We start from the raw sequence: 19,782 nt of genomic DNA on the forward strand, positions 1-19,782 counted from the left end.
ACAACAGAAAGAAATTCAAGCAATGAGCCAGTGCAACCATCCCAACGTTGTCACCTACTACACCTCCTTCGTCGTGAAGGATGAACTGTGGTTAGTCATGAAGCTTCTGAGCGGAGGTGAGCTTCAACCTCCGAGCTGCAGAGGGTCGGAACTAAATCCTACCTCTGGCTTAATAATAATTAAGTTATTTAATTAATTAGTAACACCCTGTTGGTTTGCACGCCATTTTGGATAACATCTGTATTCTATTGATGACTGTCACGTCGCTCAATGTTGATTCCTTGTATATACATATGAATATATATTTTTATATTTGTATCCTATTTTCACTGTTGTCTGTTAGGTTTTACTGTTAATTCCGTATATTTTTTATGACTTCTGTTTTACGCTCCACACAAAATTTCATGTGCTTGTACAGTGACAGTAAAGATGTCTCTCTTTCTTTAATTTGATGTTGCAGCAGTGATGTTAATCACTGCGTCGCACTGCGTCGCACTGCCCCATCACGATTTACTGTTTGGGGGAAAACAAAACAATTTTGAGACACTGAAATAAATCGTGCTCGCTCGTAGATATTGAGCATGACATGACCTAGTGGAACGCCGGGCAGCCGATTTGTGTCATGCAAAATGCAAACTGATTGTTTTTGATTCTCTGCGGTGTCTTTTTTTTTTTAGGCTCAATGCTGGATATAATTAAGCACACAAGCAAAGAAGAGGACAAAGGTCGATCTCTAGACGAGCCTATCATTGCTTCCATTTTAAAAGAAGTGCTGGAGGGTTTAGACTACCTGCACAGAAATGGACAGATTCACAGGTAACACTTGAGGAGCTTGTGATTTTAGTTTGTGATTGTTGTTTGTTAATAATAATTTAGAAAACTCATTGCAAGAGAATATATATTCACTCCATTGTCAGGTGCTCGGATCAAATGCCTAAGGAAATTGAAAATGAAAACCACTCACATAGTTGTATTTATTGGCCTGCAGCTCAGTTGTCGTGTTCTGTGAACTTCCTGGATTTCAAGGTCATTGAGTGCCGACCCCTTGGGCAGAGATCCCGATGATAGTGGGCTGTAGGACTCACACGCGAACAGAGGAATCAATGCTGCTCCACGTGACGTTGATGTTTTCACTCTGTTTGTGTGTTTTGTTGACCTCAGGGATGTGAAAGCTGGGAACATACTACTGGGAGAAGATGGATCTGTTCAGATTGCAGGTCTGTAGAACGTGGTGCTGTTGTATTGTTACACTCTCCTAAGTCTTTTTTAAAAGTTTAAACCAAAATCATTAACACAAATTCCGAGATTGTGGGGTTTATTCATTGATTGTGCCGATTAAAGGAGAATGGTAATGCATGATGTTTGTAATCATGCATCAAGGACGTCTGACATGAGACAGATTATCCCTCATGAATAATTCTTTGCAATCTTTGCCGGCTGCTTTTTAAACCAAGTTGATCTACAAATGTAGTTCAATCATATGGATTAATTACTGCCTTTAAGAAAATAATGAATTAACAGGACTGAACAATTTATGGATGTGTTGTATCTGAATGACTCTTCAAGATAGAAGCAAACCGCCCTTTTACCAAGTAATCAATAAGCTGAATTGATTGTATTTCATGTTCATGAGATTTCATTTGGATGTAACAACCAGTGATGGTGGCTTTTATAGCCATCTAACCAGCGGTGTGTTGACACTCTTCCTGTAGCTCTTTTCACCACCACAGAGGAATTATTGTCCCTGTCAGATTCTCCACGTGTCTTCAGAAATCAGAGGCTGATGTGAACAGTTTTTCATACTTGGCGGCTCATAGCTATGGTCCAAACTGTAAGACTTGAACGCAGCATCACTGGCTCAATGTTATGGCCTGATGGGGGAAGAAATTTAAATAGGTAAAGGTAAAGGTCATTCGATTTTAAATACAATAGACTGATATCTATGACAAATATCTTCCTCAGTTTGACTGAAATATATAAAATATTTTTGGTATTTGCTATATTCTATGTCTATTTACACTTGAATGTACTGTTTTGACCAATCGACGGCCGATAGAAATCATAGAAGAGGATGGGCTTTTCTCAAATCAGAGGAAGTCAATGGCAACAACCCAATGAAAAACTAAAATTCTAATTCTTTTATTTGATTCCTAGTGTACAATATTTACCTCCACCAGGAAAGTCTCATCTGCTGACAGATTCATCACAAAATACTTCACCCATTTTATAAAAAATGTCTATAGTTTTGAACCATGATTTATTTGTTATTGTCTTTAAGATTTTGGAGTAAGCGCATTCCTAGCTACAGGGGGGGATATGACCAGAAACAAAGTACGAAAGACCTTTGTCGGCACACCGTGCTGGATGGCACCGGAGGTGATGGAACAGGTGAGTCAACTGTGGTTGTTGGTGACTCTGCAAATCGTTACATTTCATGCCTTCTAATATGTAATTTTCTGAAGTTGTTATACATTACTTAATGTTAGTCTGTCATAAGTTATGATAATATATCTTTCGTAATGTTTGTTCATGTGATATTACAATTTGTCGTAATTCTGTATCCAGGTACGAGGCTATGATTTCAAAGCGGATATATGGAGTTTTGGAATTACAGCCATAGAGTTGGCCACAGGCTCAGCGCCCTATCACCGCTACCCTCCCATGAAGGTGAATTCTGTCATGTATGTGTCGTGTTACTTAATCAGTCTGGTTCCCTAAACACAGCTTTACATACAGCTTTCACCAGCGTGGGGCAAAGAGGAAATCAGTGTCCATTAACCTCTCGTGTTTACTGAACATACTCCTAAAGATTAATTCTTCAAAGATTCATAAGTAAACAGGAAAACTATATGAGGACACCACATTTGGACTTTCTGCTTTTGCTGTAATTAGAAAACCAAACAATTCATAAAGAGACAAGCTTTTATCTAAATTAACTTTCACTATCCACAACATATCTTCTGCAGTTTCCAGCTTTGAGTTTCTTTTCCTCTTCTACACACATCTGTTTGCGTTGTGTGGGCGGTTCTGACCATGTTCCCTGTCATTTCAGGTTTTAATGCTCACCCTCCAGAACGATCCACCCACTCTAGAGACGGGCATCGAGGACAAGGAAATGCTAAAAAAATATGGCAAATCGTTTAGAAAGCTAATAACTATGTGCCTTCAGAAGGATCCTGCCAAAAGGTAAACTCCTCACCCCATGCATCAACCATATATTTCAGTGATGAAAGCTGATGCATTTTGTGATCAATAAAAAGCAACTGATTTACAATCAATGAGTGCTGTGCTCTTCTCTGTCTGTAGGCCTACAGCTGCAGAGCTTTTGAAGTGTAAATTCTTCCAGAAGGCCAAGGTATTTGTTTCTCAATCTCAAATATTTGACCTGCCATATTTTATGATATGTACTTAGATATACAGTAGAACAAGTCTGCTGTATGTATAGTAATATACTAATGCAGAAATAATGTCAAGTATAATTTGATTCTATATCATCATCTATGCTTTTTACTTGAGTGTGTTTTGGGGGGAAATAGTTAACAATGAATGCACATGAGGAGGCTATTTGACGTTGATTCCTGTGTAACACAATGAATGTAACTTTCAGGACATTATAGTTAATTGTACAATGTTTTCAATAATTTGACACAGTGACTATTTAAAAGAATGTCGTACATATTGTGGTTCAGAGGTAGGAATAGCTGTTCTGACTGTCTGCAATGCAAAATAGAGTGATTCTTTTTTCATCATCAATTATCATCCTTTGTATAATGTTAATGCTATGAATGTGGTCTAACTCAAAACATTTAAAAAAGATGACCCAATGATATCTGAACACCACCCTTTAAAAAAACAAAAAATCTTGTATTGTAGATTGTGTGATTCATTATTAGGTTTTGATTCATTTAATCAGTTCAAAATGTATTAAGGATAGTTTGATTAACATTTTCATTTCCCCCCCTCGCAGACTAAAGAGTATCTGGTCGAAAAGCTTTTGTGTTGTGCACCAAAGATTTCCCAGAGAGCGAAGAAGGTATGTTTACGCAAACGCTCCCTGTAAAATAACTCAGTTATTGGCTAAACATTAGAAACATTAGAAACAAACAGAGGGCTGGGATTGACTGGAGTATCTCTTTCCACCAGAGTGTGGCATTTACAGTCAACACAATCTACGCACTCTGACTCTCTTCAAACGCATCATGCCCACGCTGCTATGTATGTTTCTTAGAAATATGAAACCTCTGCAGAGTTAAACGGTAGAGATGCCATGTGCCAGTGGCTCCCAGTGCAGCTCTGTGCATGTGGCACACTAAAGAGGAGAGCGATTAAATGAATTGTTAACATTAGGTAACAGAACAGGAGCTCATTATTGTTCGGTTTTCTTGCTCGGTCACCCTCGGTTTATAGAGAGGAAGTGCAGTTTACAGACACAGCTGATATTGGCTTGCACATAACACTCCGCCTGGGTGGCCAGGACAGAAATGGGAGCACAGGGCCATCGCCGAAAGGCACATTGGCTGAGTGGGAGGGTGGAAATTCACTGACATGGTCTGGTGTAAATGGAGGGCAATAGTGGAGAGCAGGGCTGCTGCTGTGTGTGACGTTAACGTTACGCACGAGCATGGCAGGGTGTCAATAAAGAGCGAGGCCACAATGGAGGGAGTGGCACGATGAAGGTGTGTTAGTGGTCAAAGTGGTGACTGTAGGTAAAGGTAACAGTCATGACTCTGAATGCAGAGGCGCCTGTTCCTTAACAGGTATACGGATGTTTAAAGTTTCCCCCATATCTGTGTATCGCGGCCTCCACTTTTCCAATTAGGATGTGTTGACAGTAATGTCCAAATCAAATTATGCAAGCTTTCATCCGAAACGAGCTACAGTATTTATGATTTGCCTGTCCCTGTCCAAGTGATACACATTAAAGCAAATAATGACACTTTGCGAAACATACTGTAAGAAGAGATAAGTCATTTTATGGGTTGAGTCCTTTGAAAATCGTTAAGTAAAAGAAAGAAAAAAAGAGACTGCGTGCAGAGTGTATACGGCCAAGGAATGTCTGATTCACTTGATACCTTCAGCGGATGAAATGCCTGAGCCAAAGAGCCAGTGACCTTGGTACTTTTTTGCTGATTTGAGCTGCGGAGTCATCCGAATTTTACACTCAGCAAACATTACCCAGAGCTTGCAGTGACAAGCAATACTGCAGAAACCCAGTCGTCCCAGGGATGCTGCGGCCTCTTTATAAGAAGACCACTGTGGCTTCGCTCTCCTGAGTTTTCTTTTTCCCAGGTACCCCAACACCTTCTCGCTCAGCTCCTCTTTATACACAACCACATTACATCTCTTGGAACTCTGTGAACCAAAAGATTTTTTTTCCCTCTGCCCTTTTGCACTTCTGTCCCTTGGTCTTTCTTGTTCTTGTTCCTGTAGTATGTTTTTTTCTTCTGTGTGGTCACAGTAAACACATGCAATGCTGCCCCCAGTGAACAAGCATTATGGAGGTTTAGGAGGTGAGACCCAGAGCCAAGCAGCAGGTATACAACCTTGCTCTTTAAATGGAGCTTTAACAGGGACTTGATTCTCCTTGAAAATACCCCAGTGAATGAAAAGGAGATGGCAGATCCTCCGGTCAGCTGTCAGCAATAAAGTCATTATAGATTAATAGTGGAACTAATGAAAAAAAAACTGTTTTTTTCCGGAAAAAAAGGACATTGGGAAGAGAGAAACCTGCTTCTTACAGACCTGACAAACAAGTATTTGTCAAGGCTTTTGTAATATTGGAAATATGAACACACACACACACACACACACACACACACACACACACACACAAAGATTACATGCAGAGTCATCCAGTATAAACAATAGGTACATGTGAGTTGAGTAGCCAGCAGAGGGCACCCTGACACCTACAACTGAGCTGCTTAAAGAGAACACCACAGGTTTAGACTTTAGGATTAGACATTAGTGGCTTACAACCAAGGTGGTGGGCTGGTCTCATTCATTTGTTACATAATAAAAAGTGGGGAAAATAGGATAATAATACAGAATAATTATTGATATTGAGTTTGAATTTGTAGAATACTAGGTTGAGTTATGTACGGATGTTTTCTGAAGCCTGGGGCATTTTACCTGAATATGCAGCACTTTTATCCCTGTAAATACCAATATCTTATTTTATGATGTTTACATTGAGTTAACACATGTTTTCTGTCAATTTACAGCAAGTTATTTTGTCAGTTGCACCTTTTGTGTACCGTGTACAGTACTCGCGTCTTCGCGTGTCTGTTGATGTCAGTCGGAGGATGGCGCGCGGCTGCGGGTTGTGCATTGACCTGTGTCTGTTTTGCTCAAGGACCCTGAACACAAACGGGGGAGCCTTGGTTCTGTGTCAGGTTTGGAAAACGAGCCCGACACCAGCACAAGGGTAGCGCTTCTTCAACTTTGACCTTGACTAGAGCTGTGGCGTTTATTTGACCCCAGAGGAGGCGGCTCACGGTTGTGTGCCGTCTCCTCAGTAACAGTGTGGTGCTCTCATTTCTCAACTCAAACTGCTAGACTAGTCACGTGCTGCTTGTCTTACACACGCTTCCAGGCTGTAGAAGAAATCATAGGCTTCTATCAATGACTCTGCCCTAATTGTCTGCTTTATTAAGCTGGTTACATTCGCAGTTGTGTTGCTTCTGGTGTTTAACCAGAGTTTCCCCTTGTACTGTGTTGTGCTCATTGTGCTGCCTCTGCCTACTAAACTGACTGGATTACTTTAAGCTTTTGTACTGATCAGTTTTCTACGCCTGTGTACTATATATCACTTAAAGATGTGATAGCAGGATTCTCAAATTAGATTTACGGCAGGTCTTCATCAGGCGAACAGCCCCACTAAAGATTTTTGCATAAATGCTTGTATGTTGTCTTTTGCGGACTAAAATCAATCATAGAACAAAATTATTTGTCTCCAGTGAAATTAACAGAAAGAGATTTTAAGCTATTATCTATTATTTACTCTTAAGCAAGTCATTATTATGTAAAAAAAAAAATCAATAAAATCCCTCTTGTAACATGAAAAGCATCTTCTAACTACTGAGCGTTGTTAGTAGAGGCAACACAGATGCATTCAGTGGGCTTGGTGACTTGAATGTGGCTTCATACAGGTGCTTTTCACAAGGAGGCCTGTCCTCCAAAAGCCACTGCTGGATCCACGGCTAGAGCACAATGTACAGTACATACACGTGCAATGGAAAAAAAAATGATGAATGATGTCATTAATGTTTATGTTTGCTGGCTGTGTGTTGCCACGGTCCAGGTGAGGAGAGTCCCAGGCTCCAGCGGTCACCTGCACAAGACGGAGGACGGAGACTGGGAGTGGAGCGACGACGAGCTGGACGAGGGCAGTGAGGAGGGGAAGGCAGCGGTGACTCAGGGCAGGGTAGGTGAGACTCCTCCACAACCTGCCTCCGTAAAGCAACATGTGCTCTTTCATATTTAGTCTTCACATTTATCTACGTGAGTGCAACAGTTACTGAGGTTGTTTTTCCATCATTGATGCATGTCATGTCTGACCTGTAAATCAAACCCTTCTGTGACGTCCCCACTGTGTTTGACCCGGTGCACCCCTTACCTCCCCGATCAGTTAGCTTTCTGGATAGCAGATGGCTTTCTGTCTCTCCGAGAGAGGGGCTGTCATGTGGCGGCTGTAATGAGGCAGGAGGAAGTAGACAGATATGATCAAAGGGCTCTTTGATGAAGATACCCCGCTTTAATGTGTGAGGCAATAAATAAGTAGCGATTTAAGGAATAAGTTGGTAGTCAGGAGGTGATTTGATGGGGGGATGGTCACTAAGAATCGCAGTAGTTAACGTGCCACCTCCGCCCTCGAGGGAGTGCAAGGGGGGTTGTTTCATTGAATATGTAAGTGGAGTCCGTCCGTATCATTGATCCTTTTTCTGACTGAGGTTTGAGCAAATTAACCATGGCTGCGCCAGGACCCTGAAGTATCAGTAACCCAACTCTGCTGCTGTGTATTGATAATACCACGGCGCTGCCTGTTGGTGATGAAGGTTAAAGTTTTGGTTGCATGTTGAGTTTAAAGTTGTATTTACTTCTTACTATCATACACAGTCATATAATGTAATTCGGACTGTTGGGCCATCTCCCCTGTTCAAAAAGATTCCTTTCAATGATCTCAGGCTCGTTACTCTTCAGCAGTTGTACTGTTTTTTCATAATAGTAAAAAAAAAAAAGGGATTGGAAAGATGGATGATTGGACAGACACATTCAATTTCTGACAATTGAAAAATGCATGCAATGCATACATTATCAATTTAATTGTCAGTGAGAAAATGAAATAAAAAGGAGATCAGTCATTAATATTGTGGTGTACCTATGAATATGAAAATGTAAATTTATGTAAATGTATGTGTTTCCCTCCAGTCACGAAGGGTCAAAGATGAGGCCAAAGATGTAAGTTAGTTCTTCCTCTCATACACTGATTTAACATGCAATTAAAATGATAAATATCTTCTTGTGTGTATTTTTATAAAGAGACACATTGTCAAAGACACACAGGCTTCATGATTTCTGCCTCTTTACAATTTGATAACTTGACAGCGGATCATTTTTGGAATTGAAATCAACTAGCAAACATGGCCAGGAGCATTGTGTAAAGAATCATGAATTCAATTATGAGAGTTTATTTCACTGCACATTTTTAAGCACTTTAATCAAAACAGCCAATCGCTGTGTCACACCGTCAAACAAAGCCAACAACGTTCCCCACATTCATTTTTGTGAACTGTATTTGTTTTGAATAATAGCATTTGTTCAATTATGCCTCTGATGTTATTCCTCCTAGAATGAGGAGGATACCGACAATGTTCCCATTGAAGGGTTGTCTATTCAGCATCCCCAGGTGAGGGATTCGGCGACAGCACTAATTTGTCATGAATCGATGACCTTGATGCCTTGGGTGTTTTTGTTTGTCTATGTTTGTGCGGATTGTACATGAGTGTGTGTGTCTGTGTTGGTGTGTGTAGTTGTGGTATTACTCATGCTGTGGGGACCTGAAGCTGTTCACACAGTCACGTTGTGGGGACTTTTCTTCCTTATGGGTACACATTTACAGATTAGAGAAAAGGATATCGGACAATATTTCAAAATCGGTCAGGATTTTAAAACTCCTGTTGCCTAAGCCCAGCTCTAGGTAGTAGTAATGGTCAAGGTTACGGTAAAGGATTGGGGGTTAGTCAAGAAAAAGGTATGGTAAAGGTTTGAGTTAGTCTCCAGAAAATGAATGTAAGGCAATGTAATATCCTCTGAAGTCATGGAGACATGACTGCGTGTGCACGTGGTGATGTCGGTCTCCTGGAGAGATGCTCTCATCAGTAATAACTCGCTGTAAATGGCCGTCTGCCTGACAGCACCAGCTCATAGCCTGGGTGTTTCTCTACCGTCGACTCTCAGCAATTGTAACCCATTTTCTAAGGCTATTGTCATTTTGAAAATGAGCCAAAGCAGTTTGAGGTATAGTCTTGTGCTCTGGTCGTGAATGAACTCCGACAGCTACTCAGCAGTCCTTTCATACGGCTTAAATCCATTTTTTGGGGCTTTAGAATAATCCATTGGTGATATGGTATCGATAATGTTGAGAGATCCCTACAGAATTCACCTTAATACATTATCCCTTTTCTTTACCCCTACACCTTTTCCTGCAGCTACAATACATTGAGGACATTTCTCAGAAAAAGTATTTGTTCGCTAAATGCACACCTTTTCCCCCTATATGTTCATATTGTAGAACCTCTGCAGTGTCTCCTTCCTCTTTTTCCCAGAGAACATTTTTGTCTGATGTTGCAGTCTATTTGTGTATAATGTAACTTGTAGGGTTGTTTTTTTTTCCCATGCAGGTTGAACCATATGAGAATACTCCATACATTCAAGGTGCTGTGAACATGGTACTACGGCTAAGGTGAGACCGATGTTTTCAGACACTTTCTCCGCATCACATGCTCACACACTGGGAAGTCTTGAGAAAATATCGACTTGGATCTCTCCGGGCAGCGTGGGGTCAAAAGCAGTCTGGAGATCATTAAGTTTCCACGGAGCAAAAGCAGATATTCGGAGCAGATTTACTGATTATTACACCTTACATTTCTGGAATCATCATCACTTCACTTTGTGCCTTACGTGCAGGCTATTGGAAGACATAATGATCTCTGCTTGCTGCAAAGGGGATCTGGCATTGCCATGGATCCCGTCGTCTCTCATTGTCTCAGCGGTCGTCTCATAGGGAGGAGTGTTACACTCCACTGGTTCCCTGGCAGTGCTCTGCAATCTGCTTTTCTCCCCCTTGCACGGATTTCACCATTTTCATTTGATTCGTAGTGTGCATGCTTGGAATATATACACACCAATCTACTGCACATACTGTATATGGAGCGCGTCCTCCAAATGTCGTGTAAATCCTGCTTTATACCTCTGCATTGGATAGATTTCATAGACTACATTTGAGATCTTTGCAAGTGACCTACACCATTGTGAGTGTTTCGTGCACCGGGGTGTCTGTTTCATTCTGTAATTACACCACCAAAATGCAAGTTGGCGGTGGGATTTCTAGCCACTGTGAATCTACTTTAAACAATGGTGGCGTTGGAGACAATAAACGATGAACAACAGTTGCTTTTACTAAAATGCAGGAAAGAGAGAGCCCGTCTGAGGCGTGTTCGATAATTTAACTCGCTGAGGTAAAAGGAGGGAGAGTTCCGTGTGCTTGTCCGGCCGCTGTGGACAAGAAGTGCTGTCAAGTGGACAAATCATCGCTGTTGCGGTCTGTGCTGCCGAAATGTGTAATAGCATTTCTAGCGAGGTGCACGTCAGGCTACAGCTTGGGTATGTGGCTACGTGCCCTCGGCAGTGATGCAATGCAGAAGCATAAATTGGCCTTAAGGCCAAGACTAGACTTACATATTCAAACACACAGGCAGCTGGAGACACCAGGGACACGTGGTTGTACTTATTTCTAGTCTGCTTTGAGGACACATGCACAGTTGAGTAGGGCTATGTGCACAAGTTCACCTGTACACAAAAAATTTGCGGACATCCGCACACCCCAGCTGTTTTAAAAGGCTGGGACTGTGGGCCACCACGCAGACAATGTTTGGAAAAAGCCGCCCACTCACATTCCCCAAGTTTACTATCTTAGAATTTTCTATGCCGATATGATTATGCTATTTGTTCTCAGAAAAAAAAAAAAAAAAAGAGCAGATGTAAACCGATAATGCTGTTTGATATAATTTCAGACCACGCAAAATAGAAAAAAAAGATCTGTCCTAAGGCTTTCATTAGTTTCTGACACTGAGAAAGTGGGAAAAAGTAAAATTCCCCGAAACTACCGTATCTCTGAATCGCTTCTTTTACCGAATCATCCACATTTAGGCAACGGCATTGATCCCCTTTTAATAACTAAGGTAATATTTTTCCCTTCTATTTAATGACCCCCCCTCCTGAAACTGTTAGGAGCCCCCCCTGGGGAGGCCCGCCCTCCCTGTCCTTGCACACGTTCAGTAATGGAGTATAGTCCGCCTCTTCCTGTGTCATTCCAGAAACTGCTGTTTATGAACACTTAGTGGAGGCTTGCGATTCAGCTGCAACACAGCTTCATTATTTCTATATAATTACCGTGTCTAAGATAGAAAGAAAGGGCATTTTAAGGGAGGCAGGAACAGACAGACAATGGTGCACATTTGGACAGTTGAGAGTCTGCCTGCTGCTCCCCGATGAGCTGGTTGTCCAGTGCACTCTTGGTTGAACAGACATATGACGGTCCCTCCCCAGGCATCCAGTGCAGCACACAACAGGAGACAGCCAACTGCTTTGTGGCTGGTGAAAAGTTACTTCTAACCTGGTGATGAAAACACATACTGTGGAGAGCATTTTGATTGCTTGGGCTTTTTTTTTTTCCATCATTCAGTTTCAGAACTCACTCGTGGGTTTAGGGATGTTTGTATAATCTGTGGATTTCCTAGATCAAACCAAAGCGGCAGGATTAAGTCTGGTAATCAGTAGCACTGATACAACATATGGAGGGTTTTTTTCTGCAGCACCTTTATTAAATGTAATAAAATACGGTTATCCTGGTAAAATTTTGCCAAAGCAGAGTCTTGCAGCAATTGGATCACTTTCCTCCACAGAGAAGTGTATTCGCTGTGTTTAATATGAGCAGCATTTGGCTGTCAGGTCACCTGTCTGCCTTGACAGCTTGAATATTCAGTATTAGACATACAGACATGTGATGGATGCCTTCTTAGATGAAGTCCAAAAGCTTAACAACGTTTTTTTTCTTACCCAAGCGTAAGGGTTTTAAATACTCTTATATGCCCTGGTGGATTACTAGCACCTTCCACTACACCCTCTCCTTTGATATTCTCGTCAGTATTACACTATTGATGATGGGATTTTTGTATTAGGTTTTACGTTCTATATTTCCTGAAACTAGAAAAGATGTCTTCGACAGAACATTTGATGTAGCACGACGACATGAGGAACCTTTTGAAAGGATGAATAACAGGGTCTTTGAGCAGCAGGTGTTACCGCGTTACCATTCTGCTTCATTGTTAATTTGAATTTAAGGGCAAGAGAATAGGATCTATGCAATTTGTTCCTGGCTGAGGATATGTTTAAGGGAGATTTGACTTTTTTTTTTTTTTTGTGCTGAGGAGGATTTGGCTGCTTTGTTTTAAAGTGAATCAGCAGAGAACGTGCTATATAAGATGAGAGACTGCATTCATGTTTTGTCATTTTCTCTGGCCGTGCTCTGATGTTCTGGGAACAGAACACAAGATTATTTATGGAGCTCGCGAATGGCGTGAGACCTACATAGGAAGCAGTGTATCTAAGCAGGGTGATTAAATGAAGCGCTTACCCAGAATATAAGTGTAGATGCTGGGTAAACATGTTTATTAAAAGTTTAGGCATATGTAAACCAATTATGAGTGTGTTTTTTCTTATGTTATACAACTAACAACTCAGAGTCACTACTAGTGAGAACGGTTCCTCGCTTGTTTGAACCCACTCAAAGCGATCGTGAACCGAGTTTGTTAATCTTCAAAGACGTCACTTTGATTAGTGGCCTGTCACGACCACAAATTTTGAAGCTGGCTGACAAAAGCAAATAATCGAATAGTGTCTTGTTAGTCCTCATTGTGAAGAATATGTATTTCTTCTAAGACCTACCTGGATCTTATCAGTTGTCTGGTACAATATTGTACTAACTGGTAGATGTGAGAGCAAACTGCACAACAATTAATAGGACACAAGTTTGAGGATTTTAACATAGTGAATCCATGTAATTGCATTTTAGAGAACAAAACAAGCAGCTAATCGGCTCCTCTGTCAACCAATAAAGGAGTAAAAGCTTATTAGCATCATTCTATGGTGATATGATTCCCCCAGTAGCACTGATGAGGGAAAAGCAGCAACTTGGTTGGATTTTTGTCAACATTTTGCTCGGCACTGATTCAATCTTTTTTTTTTTTACAAAGGCACGGAGGTCTCCCGAGAACAGCATTGTCAGCAGTTTAAAGGGGAAGTCATGACTTGCATAATATGCTTAGCTGCTGGTGCAATGTCATTCAAGCTCAAACAGCTGCCTAAGTAGCAGATGCATATTGATTTCACTGACCAGAGTCCAGAGGTGAAATTTCCACGGTTTCCCCCCCAAGAGTTCTTGTTTATAAAGAGAATAGAGAATAGAATATAAATAGAACTGATTTATTGAAAGTCTACAGACTGAACACTATCTCAATTTCACATCATAATAAAAAACATTTAATTGTATTTAATCTCCAAACTCAGAATCTATACATAACCCAAACTAACATGTCTCAGTATGTTACAAGTATAGTCATTCAAAACATTTTTTCAATGTCAGACAAATATCAATCATATACGTTGTCCATTACTCTTTTATGGCAACAAATTCCACGAGTCATTTTGTGGTGAAAGGTGATTTATATTAAACAACGGAACAAAATGACTTTCTGTGCATTGTTTTGTTTGTCCTGCTGGAAACTTCGCTTTGCTTTCATTGCTTTCAGATAAAAAAAAGCTCTAAAAATCCACTGAACACCACCTGACTAAAGAACTAGATGGTGGAGAGCAAAACAGAGCCAAAAGGAGTAGGAATGATAGACGAATGTTTGTCAGGAAAGAAATGCTACTGAAATTGAATAGTTTTGGGTAAACAATGTTGTTTGTTATCCTGTTTGCCAACTTCATGATACGATGATTGTTTTTTCTTGTTTCTGCTGCCCCCAAGTGGCCAAAAACCAACAAACGCAGGTTTTAGGACAATAATTTCACACTCATTTTCATCCAGGTTTTACAAGCTCACTGATGTGGTCCTGCAGTGTTAACACGCCCTCTGTGCTGCTTGTCCACCTCATCATCACCTCCCCTGTTTCACAGAAGTTATTTTCCTTGCCTGCACACACTCCTGATGTTCTGTCACTCAGTTACGTCTCTGCCCCCTTCATGAGGGGAGCTGCAACAAGTTTAAATCTGACATTTTGGAAACTACTTGTACAACTACACCCACTTGTCTCCCCTTTCAGGAACTCCAGAAAGGAGCTGAATGACATCCGCTTTGAATTCACCCCCGGGCGAGGTAAGAGCTCGGGATAAATTGATTTGAATGTGCTATTCCCTCTGTAATTACATTTTCAGGCCGTGTGAATTGTAATGTGTTCAATGGGTGAGGGCCGCGTTTGTAGTGGGAATGCTCATGACAGTGTCTAATTCAATCTCTAACACAATTACCTGGTGAGTGGTTTGTTGCACGCCCAATATTTGTCATGTTATTCCCCCACAAGACACTGCTGATGGTGTTTCCCAGGAACTGTTCTCGGCTGGTCTGGTCAACGGGCTTGATGTGGTTATTGGTAACGTTACACCTCTTAATTTTCTCGTAAAAATTTTGTTGTGTGAATACATACTTGAGGCCACTTACCATAAAACACCACATTGAGAGGATGGGTTGTTGTCATCAGAGACGGGCATTTATTTCATTTAGCGAGTCCATAGAACCAAGCAAAATGCATCAAAAGGACTGAGATTTCGTATATATATGGAATCATATTTTTGAAAGTAACAACCTAACATGTTATAAAACTTGTTATTCTTACAATTGCAGTTGCTGCCAACCTTCAGAAGATTGTAGATGATCCAACTACTTACAAAGTGTTGACCTTTAAGCTGGTAAGTTACCAGATGTCTGATGGTTGGTGAAGGTCGTGCCCGACATTGTGGAGCCGTAAACAGCTTGTTGATGAAAAGACCTGTGAGGGATGTGAGAGGTGACGTTGTGAGAAGGGCCACGGACAAAGCAAATAGCTTCAGCCTGAACCAACATCTGTTGCTGAAGGTTTTTCAGTCAATGAGACAATGAATTTATGTGAGGTTACTCAGTGACGTGGACTATCTTTTCGAACTCTATGATGAGCATACAATGTGTATTTTTTCTCTCAAGGTTATGGCCCTTTCATCCATGTTACATGTACTGTACAAGTTGAGGTCTAATTACTCTTTCATCAGCAGGATGTTCAAACCTTTTCATGACTCTTAGTTATATTAACGATAGCTAATAATGAAAATCCTTCTTTTTAGAACAGTAGCTTTTATCCTTATGCATGGAAAGTTCTGGCGAAAAGAGCCATAAAAAAATATATATTCCCATCACATTCAGCCTCAGTGAAAGCCGCTGCACAGTGCACATTTAACCTCGGCAAAACCTATATTAAAAGTAGTTGTGTAATTGAAACATAAATTACAGCTGATCAGGTCTGCGTCAGAAAAAAGTGAGCCTTGTTACACAGCTTGTCTTTGTTATTTTTCTATTATTATCTATGACGGCTGAATGTGATATGTGTAGTATTCACTGAGATTAGTGTCACAGTTCTGATAGCGTCTCTTCATCTCCCCAACCAACGGCAGCACCGTCTTCCTGTCTCTCTCTCTGCAGGCATCGTTCTGTGATGCACCTTGTTGAATGGATGATGTTAATATATTTGCTTATATATTTGTTTATGTATTTGTGTGCTGCACAGTTCACCTGAGCTGCATTTGACCCAGACTCACTGTAGTACCTCTGTAATCACAGCAGAGGAGAGGCCAGACAAAGACTTATTGCAAGTTACATGTTATAAGTAAATGTGTGCCACTTACGAGGTCACCTTTGAAAAGCTCTGAGAGAAACAGTGACATTTGCAAAAAAAAAAAAAAAATGCTAATAATAATAATAATAAAATAAAGCAATAATGTCAAAACCTGCGGGATTTGACAAAAACATGCAAATGATTTTTTATTGACCTTTCTGTAGTTGTGGGTAAACAACATCTGTGCTTTGGGTCACTGTGCTTTACAGAGTGACCTTTCTGCCATGTCCGCCTCACCGGCAGCGACTAAGTGTTGCAGCCAGACGCCTCTCTGAGGAGAGAGGGAGGGCACTTCTGCGCACACCTTGTAGAGATATATGCATGCTTACATTTCCACATGTTAACTCGGCTCCACTGCAGGCAGTGTAAAATCCCCACTGCGGCTCGAGTCTCCCTTTCTAAAAGAAAAAAGGAACAAGTGCATTATGTAGACACTTTATAGTTTCAGTTGCATTAGAGAAAGAAAAAAAAAGCAACCATGTCCCACCATGTTGATCAGACAGCTGCCGGACTCTCAGATCCGCAGAGAGATGGAGTGTCTGTCTCCTATCAGGTGGGAGTCGATGGAGGATGGCAGGGTGGGTCACCCACTTTCTTAAGAATAGCTGAACACTGACAAATCGGTTTTAGCCAGTGGAAAAAAAATTGAGGTGAGATGAGTTGCTGGAAGATTGAGCTGTCAGTAAAATAAATACTGTGCTTTGTCACTGAGAGCTGCTAAGATTAGGGATTGTACACTTCACGATCACCAAGTTATATGGACACCTGAGTATCACATCACCTTAAGTGATTGTTGAATATCTCATTGCAAAGCCCCGGACATTAATATACTGTCGTGATAGCCTTCGCTCCTCTGGGGAAGCTTTCCACAGGACTATAAAACCTGGCTGTAGGGATTTCGTCCCATTAAGCCAAAAGAGTATTAGTGTGGTCGGCCACTGGTGCTGGGCGATGGCTTGAGTTCAAACTCATCTCAAAGGTATTGCATGGGGTTAATAACAAAGCTCTGAGCAGGCCAATACCAAACGTAGAAAACCATTCCTTTACTGACCTCGGTTTGTGTACGTAGCTACAGCTTTAGGATTGTAAGGAGACTAGCCTGGTTCACCAACAACACACTCCAGACCAAAAATATATTAAAGAATATAGATGCAGTATATGCCCTTATACTCATGGTCTTATTACAATGTTAACAAATTGAAAATGGATCAAGTTTACACTTTTGTTTATCATTTACTGCATCCTAGTGATGCTCTGATCTCGCAGCATTTGACTGCAGCAGCACTGGCCCCAGTTCTGACCGTATTAAAAACAGATTAGGTATTTTCCAGATGTGACAAACCTACATAATTTCCTCCTTCTTACTTTTTTCAGAAAATTGTGACAGTGCCATCTTATAAACCTGAGCGCTTTGTAGCTTTATTTTCAACTCACATATTTTTTTGTAAGAGTTGGTGGGGACATAAAAAAGTGTAATAATTTAGGTTACACTTGATTAAAGTGCAACTACAAATAAATATGAATGTTGCTCTGTATCTGCTTTAAAAGACAGTAGATATGTCAGTGTCATCACAGTCTCATGTGAGATGATCAGCCTGGACGATATCTCTGGGCAGATCAGTCCACCCGAACCTGAAACACATTCCTCTTAACTTGTTTAACTAAAGTTCTAGTTGTTGATACAAGAGAATTGTCACATTTTTGCTTTTTCACTTTCATCTGTTCGTTGATGAATTCAAACACTAACTCAGATGTTGTCGGAGTTATGGGAATGATACTCAGCAGGCTGAAATTGCCTAATTTTGTGAAATAATAAGAGCAGCATCTCGCAGTATTTTCACTCCCCTGGTTAATCCGGAGTGTCACGCTACAGCTGTTGTTGAGATTTTGCAGGATTAGTTCTCGGTGATGGAGATGCAATCTAGCGCCGCTGACTTTCTTGGTGTCTTCCTCCTCGCTCAGGCGTCCTGTTGTGACGACACGGAGATCCCGGACGAGGTGAAGCTGATCGGCTTTGCACAGCTGAGTGTCAGCTGATGCTCTCTTTGTGCCTGAAGCAGGTGAGACAGTTTAGGGGAGACGGACTGACGAACACGCCACCACTGCAACATCCTCCCAAACACCCTCCCTAAAACAACAACACTTCTTCCTTCTGCCTCACTCCTTTGACCTTCCCCTAGGCTCTGCCCCCCGTCCCCCCTCGCCCACTAAGCACAGACTTCCCTGCTCACTAGCCCCCGACCTTTGACCTTAACAACATTCCACCGCCCAACGCACAGAGCGGGATCCGGATACAGCCCAGGAACGTAAAGATGTACTCAGGTGGTGAAAGAAGATGATTGCGATGTAGCTTTGAATGTTATATTTATTTATTTTTCTTTGCTCATTTCCGTTTTACATCTCATTACCTCTGTGTTCCGCAAGGCTCTCAATATTTATTGAAATTAGAAATATATTGTTTTCAATCCTATTTCTCTCATGCTGTTTTGTTGCCACGGTGAAAACAAATTTGCATTAACTCGCATCTCGCAGACCCACTCATTTCTGATGTTTGTCCGAGGTCTGTGACAGAATGTAAGAATTTCGTTAATTTGAGGGGACAAGCACATTTTCATATTAACATAATGAATGTCTAAAAAGAAAATGAATTGTATTTCTTCGTCAAGACCTGTTTTACATTGACAAGAAGGGAACCATTTGCTTGAGTGTGCAGGAAAAGAAAAAAAGAAAAAAAAGGAGACCTGGATGTTACTGTGTATAATTTGCTGCTCTTGACAGTGTTAATGCTTCAAAATGCTAGAGGTGCCTTGTTCATTTTTCTGTGCCTAAGGAAGTAGTCAGTGAGTGAGTCCACACAAAGACCAGAACCGGCTGATTTCCATTTCACAAATGTATTTCTCCAGCAATGACACAGTTGACATGAAGTGTCTTCACGTGACACGAGCTACAATGCACTTTTGGGCTGAGTGTGTGCCCCCCGACAGGCCGATGCTTCGCCCCTGGAGACAAGTTAACTTGTGTGCTCTCATCACCGGACACATGAGATGCGACAGAACCTGTGCCCATGTAATCCGCTCTGGTTCCTGTGTTTTTAGATGCCAGGCATAAGACAAAATCACACCAGGCCAATCTTCTCACTCTGTCCTGCTGCACTACAAAACTTTCTTTTTTTTGTTCCCAAAATGATATAGTAGTCACTAAAATGTACTGTACGACAATGCATCTGAGGATGAAACCAAAAGGCATCTATCAAGAGGGTGACGAGCCATTTGTTTGTTCAAACAAGTCCTGTAGCTCGAAATTATTTTTAAGTATTGAGGTGGTAAATATTAACTTGTACTAAATTCTTTATTTTATGAAGTAATTTATTGTGTTTTCTATGTACAGTATGTGTACCATTTCAGCATATTAGCCCTGTTCCCTCAATGTAATCTGCTGATGTCAAATTTCTGACGAGGAGCAACAAAATAAAATATTGCCATTATTTAACAAAGGTTTGGAGTATTCATTTTAGTTTGGACACAGTTTGCTCGGTCTAGTACGACCAGTAGCTCACGGTTCGCTCATGTTAGCTGTC

General features: G+C 41.1%; 1 protein-coding gene across 4 annotated transcripts in view; it reads left to right on the forward strand.

The window, feature by feature from the left end:
• The window catches only part of stk39 (serine threonine kinase 39), a 24,016-nt gene extending 4,322 nt beyond the window's left edge, over positions 1-19,694 (forward strand). For 2 of the 4 annotated variants that reach the window (XM_035603569.2, XM_035603570.2), the window contains exons 4-20: positions 8-116; positions 678-816; positions 1,162-1,217; positions 2,279-2,388; positions 2,566-2,667; positions 3,053-3,186; positions 3,307-3,355; positions 3,968-4,033; positions 6,356-6,427; positions 7,304-7,426; positions 8,431-8,460; positions 8,852-8,908; positions 9,903-9,964; positions 14,607-14,659; positions 14,865-14,933; positions 15,185-15,249; positions 18,168-19,694. In XM_035603569.2, coding sequence (XP_035459462.1) covers positions 8-116; positions 678-816; positions 1,162-1,217; positions 2,279-2,388; positions 2,566-2,667; positions 3,053-3,186; positions 3,307-3,355; positions 3,968-4,033; positions 6,356-6,427; positions 7,304-7,426; positions 8,431-8,460; positions 8,852-8,908; positions 9,903-9,964; positions 14,607-14,659; positions 14,865-14,933; positions 15,185-15,249; positions 18,168-18,242 — 1,371 coding nt within the window. In that variant the 3' untranslated portion in view covers positions 18,243-19,694. The remainder of the gene's footprint in view (positions 1-7; positions 117-677; positions 817-1,161; positions 1,218-2,278; positions 2,389-2,565; positions 2,668-3,052; positions 3,187-3,306; positions 3,356-3,967; positions 4,034-6,355; positions 6,428-7,303; positions 7,427-8,430; positions 8,461-8,851; positions 8,909-9,902; positions 9,965-14,606; positions 14,660-14,864; positions 14,934-15,184; positions 15,250-18,167) is intronic. The other 2 variants (XM_035603571.2, XM_035603572.2) reach the window with 2 other exon arrangements.
• The last annotated feature ends 88 nt before the right edge of the window (positions 19,695-19,782 follow it).

This window comes from Scophthalmus maximus, chromosome 14 (genome assembly GCF_022379125.1).
Source record: "Scophthalmus maximus strain ysfricsl-2021 chromosome 14, ASM2237912v1, whole genome shotgun sequence".
Lineage (NCBI taxonomy): Eukaryota > Metazoa > Chordata > Actinopteri > Pleuronectiformes > Scophthalmidae > Scophthalmus > Scophthalmus maximus.